A 6,000-nucleotide genomic window follows, 5' to 3' on the forward strand; every position below is an offset into this window, starting at 1 on the left:
CGTGGCGCTCTCGTGGCTGCCTCCAAACCGGGGTTCGCGCGGGTCCCCGTGTCCGTGTTTCGCCAGGTTCGGGCTGGGGTTGGATTTTCGTTTTGTTTTTGCTCCGCGATGATGGGACGAAATGTTGGTTGGAAATGATTTCAATTTTTAAACACGCACTGACGAACGAACGTCGACGAACGTGGCAGACATTTTTCCACCCCGAACTCGCATGAGTTGGGAAGGGTTTGGGAAATGGGAAAGACGCATTCAAACACACGAACATGTACCCACGGAAGTGGGTGAACAAAAAGTCGGCAATCGCGCTCGTGGATTCGCTTTCATACTTTTCGGAAGGGCTTTCATTCAACAAGCGTCATGCCGACGACCGATGCAGTGATTGAGTGCTTCCTTAAGCCTTCATCAGCGATTCGCTGCACGACGCCTTCCGTGGGGAGAAGGGGGGACTGTACAAAATGCAGCCGAAAGAAGATCCGTCCACGATCCGCCCCGCGTTTCGGGATGGGAAGAAAACAAAACAGGATTGGAGCAGATTATATTTCGCCGACCGTTGATGGCTGCACGTGCGGAAGGGCAATCCCTGGTACGGTGGGGGTGGGGGGTGATGCTGACGAGAACCTTTTTTCTTCATTCCGAGCACGTACACGCGACTCGATGCGCTCGGTGGGGCGGAAAGGGGTGGAGCACACAAATACAGCAAAAAATGCGTCATCCTAGTTATTAGCCCATTAGTGCAATACGAAAAGGGCTCATTCCGCGGAAGCGAGCATTGTCCGCCCGGTGGTGCCGCGGGTGGGAGAAAGACCGGAGAACGTCAAACCAGTCGTCGTCGTCGTCGTCGTTGCAACACCGGAAGCGTCGAGGATCTTTTGCCGGCCCGGCTCATCTGCATGTCCGTGGCATTAATCTTCATTCAGAACCACTCAAATAATTCCATGCCCTCCTTCGACTTCGCCGAGGCACAAACTTTGCCTCGTACCTGATTTGCATTCCACTTATGCAGGCCCCCTGGATCGCCATTCGCGCTCATATTTGTGCGCATGCATTTCTGATTACTTTATCTGAATGTCGGATTCCTCGAAGGCGAACGGGGATATTTTTCAATGCCCGAAATTGAGCGTCCACTCACGGATGTGGCGAGTGAGTGAGATTGACGGTAGCAGGAAACCAATGCACTCGCGGCTTGAATGGGTCTGAACTTCACAGCAAAAATCGTTAAACGTAGTGCAGCTCACTGATTAATATTAAAATCGTCACCCCATCATGGTGGATGGCCGCGTCGGTCCTAATGCAACCGCCAAAATATATTGGCGCCAATCGCATCCCGATACGGATATGCATCCGGGTCGATTGCATCCCTCCCGCATATGATACACTGTGCGCCGTCCTCACACGCGAATAGGGGATGCAACATTTTGGCAACCTCGTTGATTATAATGCCACGATCAACCGAACCCGGCCAGTCGTCGAGTCGCCAGTTCGGTGGACATTCAGCACATTCTACGCAACCTACGGTTCTCCGTTGCATCGGTGGCGGAAATGATATTTGCATCGAATAGTTCAGCTTAATTAATATTTAAAATATGCGAACACAAAACCCTGCGCATCCTCCGGCGCTCGCTTTTTGCGGCATTTGAATTGTTCGGTTTGGTGTTTCAATGTTATCTAACCCTTCTTTCGTCCCGTTCACTCTTTTTCATCCGCAGGTGGAGCAAGCATGCGGCAAGGCCGCACTGATGCCGTTCGAACTTGCAACCGACGGATCCTTTGGCGATGCGCCCCAAACGCTGGCCGGTGGCATTAAGTGGATGCTGGCGCCCAACAACGAGATGCTCCAGTTCGAGATGACCATCGACAACAATAAGGATCTCTTCCTGCAGCTTTCCACCACGTGAGTACCAGCTGTACACACAAACACATTGGACGGGCGTGTCCGGGAGGAAAAGAACTTGGCACTAACGAATCGACCCGAGTCAAAGTGGAGCTGTACCGATGGTTGCACAATCACGTGGTGTAATTATTATACGGGCGCGTATTGGATTCCAAGAATTTGTCCCCCTTCAACTGAGTAAGCGGAAGAGCCTAGGCCGATGCTGGTATTAATTAACATTCCGTTGCAATCCGCGAAGCGAAAAGCAATCGCGATCGCAAACTACAGATTGGCGATCTGGCCGAGTGTCAATGCGTAATGGTGTGGTGGGGTGTGAGATAATTGGGAATTAATGGCGTTGGCAGCTCCAGGGTCTTTCGTAACGAATTTTTCCTTCCACCCACCGCTGGTGTTCGTTGGTACTGATGAAGATTTCGCACCACGTGACGTCCTGCCACTTTCTGGATTTAATTCTTCCAATCTACCAGCAAACGCGACACATCCCCCCCACGGCGTGGGACGGTGGGAGGAGGGCATTTCAAGTTCGCGGTCGCGCCGAACCGGGGCTCATTGATATGCACCTCGTGTTGCCGTCGTCGTACTTTGATAATGTTTTGACAACCCTCAAGTGTCATGTCGGAAATGGACAGTTTTTATTGTTTTATTTATTAGCCTACTGGACTCGGGGAAGAAAGGTTGGAATAGAAAGAGCTTGGTCTGGGCAATAAATGATTGTTCTTAGATTGAGGCATTTAAAATTGTGTGTAAAACTTACTTTTCTTCAACAAAACTTGCTCAATTAAGTTCCTCGTGATTAACTAACACGTAATTTATGAGTGTACGTAGTATTAATGAAAGGTTTTTCATGCTACTAACAATTATCACAAAATTTTGAAATTTTGTCGCGGAAGATCGTCCAATTCATTTTAAATTCAGATTGGAATAGATTCAACCATTTTAACAAACATGTCTTACTGTCTCCGAGAACAGATTTTCGAAAAAGCGTCAACTTTTGGTTTTTTATTACGAATTTTTATTATTTGCACGTTATTTGCAACGTTTGCAATAAAACAAATAGACAGAAAATTTTCTTCGGCAATAAGAAACATCTTAACCAAGCTAATTGAATGAACTTTCGTAAGTCCCTTAAAATAATATTCCGAGGGTCGCTAGGGCGGTCTTACGTTACTTAGCCGAAACCAGTAATGTTTTCCTGTTTTTCAGTTGTTGTGTGGCCTTCATGTCCAAATGCTACTCCGTTCTTCATAAGTGACCAAATAGTCAAAAATCCACATCAGCTGAGTCAGTGGATAAGAAATGTCTCACAACATCAAAGAAGTTCGTTTCGCGATAAAGCCGAAAGTTTCAACATGTAATCAAACGTGGATGGTTTAATGTTTTGGCCACCTCAGATTCAATTTAAATGATAAAGTAATCAAACTTGTTCTGAAATGCTACTCTTTACTTTGCTTTCAACAGAAAGCTGCTAGCGTTTTCCGTTTTTTTCATGAAAAGTCGTTAAATTTGTCTATTTTTTTATGTAAACGTTATGAGCTACACTGATTAGAAGATCCACACTTTTCTCGTAAATATAATTGTTCTCGATTAGAATCAAGCAAAGATTCTTTCAGAAGCTACAAAATCTCAATGTCATATAAACCTGATGATCGTTCTCGCTTCTACAGTCGCTTACCTATTAAAAATAATTTAAAAATATCATGACAAATCGAAATTTTTCGTTTCACAAAGACGCCCTTTCAAAGCTGTTGATTGCTCATCAGTCGTATCATCTGACTGAAAATAATTGCCACTAACAGGAAAAAAACCTGATGGCAAACTGCGACTTAGATTTATTTATTCGCAACAGCATCCCTCCTGGTGGGTTTGCCACAGCTACGGCTTTTTTTTCATATGCGACCGTGACCTTCTTCAACCCTAGCCCGCGTCGAACGAGCTCGCAACTGCGTCCTAATGGGATCGGGTTGGCAAAGGAAAACAATCGGCTCGATTAATTGCGATCGCCGATTTCCCCGTTTCGATTGAAGGGTTTGGAGTGTGTTGCAATTATTGCATTTTTGCACATGCCTTAGGCAAGCGGAGAAAAAAAGCAGAAAAGAAACGCACTCCAATATAATCGTACAATCAAGCACCATTGTTCCATCGAGCGCTTGGTACAGCGGCTGCATTGCGCCCAAAAGCAGACCGCGTGGGTGTCAATGTTAATGGTTGAATATGTGGCATGACTTCATAAGCGCGCATCATCACTTCACACCACTGACGATGGATGACGAAATAGGCGCAGTATAACTAAGGGTTGTCGGCCTTTTTGTTGCGTAGGACGTTCGAAAAGAAACCACTGAATCGCAGTAAAGTGTCATATTTGACGCTAACAGCTATTTACAAATCTTGTGTGGAAGCTGGAATATGCTTTAAAATTAGTCAATAGAAAAGCGGTGTTCATATTAATTAATAGCGATGCTTTGGGGACTTAACAAATCCAATTATGACACGCCTCTGCACCACTTCGACTGATCGATCACCATCTTTTCTCCTAGGCTCTGCGATAACGAGGATTACCATCCGACGGACGAAGACTGCTGGACGGGCAGCAGCTTGAGCGACTACACCCAGCAGATCGTGACCGAGATCGGCGATCGGTACAATCCGGAAGTGCGATACAACGCCAGTGCGACCGTGTCGCCACACATGCAAACGCTGGTCGATCGATTGATCAATCTGAAGACGGCCGTCAACAAAGCGGTACGTGTGCTTTAAATCGTTCTTTGTTGTCATACCCACTTAATCGATGGAATAAAATTGCGAATCAATCATTTAAAATATTATGCTAATGGCATTATACCTTAAACCTTATCTTCCTCTTTTTCGCAATCGCCAGTCCTTACCGATCACCTTCCGGGGCGACGTCGACAAAATGCAATCCGACATGGCGGAAGGGTCGGGCGACTCATCCTATGCCAGCGACGACGAAGAGGACGGTTTCATGGGTTCCGGTTCAGGCGACGGTGGTAAGTTTCCTGCTCCCAACACATGTCCTCCAATGTCTTTCCAATGTTTCCCGCATCGATCGATTGCTATCCTCTTGCTGACTGTAATCTCCGCATCTTTCCTCTCTTTCGTGTTTCTCCCCCGCAGTTTATTCGAGAGCGTTCGATGGAATCTCGCCGGAAGTGGCCACACCCACCCTCAGCCCACCGAACTTCGCAAAACGAATCTCAGCGCACTCCTGCTGGAGCTTGCTTGCCGTCTCCGCGGTCGTCCTAGCGCTACCACTCCTGCTGACGTCCGATCGGTTCAGTAGGCACTGAACCAACCAAACCGCGTGGGTGGACAGAACGGGTTCCGTGTGTCGTCCGCTCTGTAAGGTTAGCACAAGGCCACGAACGTTCCGAGATCGTTCTTTGTGGTGTGGTTTCGCACCTAACGTAACGTTGATGAGGAGAAGACACAAAGCAAAACAAAAGGAAGCAGCAAAACCATAAGGATCGGACTTAACACAGCAACACGCCCCTCATCAGCACGAAACCCACACACGTTCTCATCTTGTACACATCCTTCTTCCTCAAAACACTCAAGTCTAGGATCTTTAAAGAAAAATCGGTACGAATGCGATTAGTTCCCAAAGAGGAAAGAAACATAGTCAACGCGCTTAGTATTGTATCAGGTGCAGCTAGCCATCTAGCCAGGACCAAAGGGTCCTTGCAGTGGCAAGTGGTTGGTTGTTTAGAGTGCTCGCACTCAGCTCAAAACAGCTTGCGATGGAAATCGAAATCCTTGGTTGCGCACAGGCAACACTTCTTAGATAGTGAGAAATTTCGAAACCCCTTTCTCGCTTTTGCTGCTTGCGACGAGACCAATAACCAATCTTCACATTCGCGTCCGATTTGCTCAACGCAAATCCTGTTTTGCTGTATGTTACGCGTTCGAGCATGGAAGAAATCAATTCATCTGCGATTCACGTACACCACCCCCTAGCACATAAGAATTCGGGCGGCTCACGAGCTACTCTCATAACGTCGTTCGACACAAAATTTACCCCGCCAATGGCCATAAGATCACGATGTTTCTAACTTTATCATTATTGCCCCCATACTTACTTCCCTCCCCCAGGT

The 6,000-nt window shown here is 47.0% G+C and overlaps 1 protein-coding gene across 1 annotated transcript in view; it reads left to right on the forward strand.

Annotated features, from left to right (window-relative positions):
- Window positions 1–5,668, forward strand: part of LOC131290780 (division abnormally delayed protein) — a 118,185-nt gene extending 112,517 nt beyond the window's left edge. Inside the window, exons 7-10 of the mRNA XM_058319958.1 lie at window positions 1,707–1,891; window positions 4,426–4,630; window positions 4,767–4,896; window positions 5,024–5,668. Coding sequence (XP_058175941.1) covers window positions 1,707–1,891; window positions 4,426–4,630; window positions 4,767–4,896; window positions 5,024–5,196 — 693 coding nt within the window. The 3' untranslated portion in view covers window positions 5,197–5,668. The remainder of the gene's footprint in view (window positions 1–1,706; window positions 1,892–4,425; window positions 4,631–4,766; window positions 4,897–5,023) is intronic.
- The last annotated feature ends 332 nt before the right edge of the window (window positions 5,669–6,000 follow it).

Source organism: Anopheles ziemanni, chromosome 2, assembly GCF_943734765.1.
Source record: "Anopheles ziemanni chromosome 2, idAnoZiCoDA_A2_x.2, whole genome shotgun sequence".
NCBI classification, from domain to species: Eukaryota; Metazoa; Arthropoda; class Insecta; order Diptera; family Culicidae; genus Anopheles; species Anopheles ziemanni.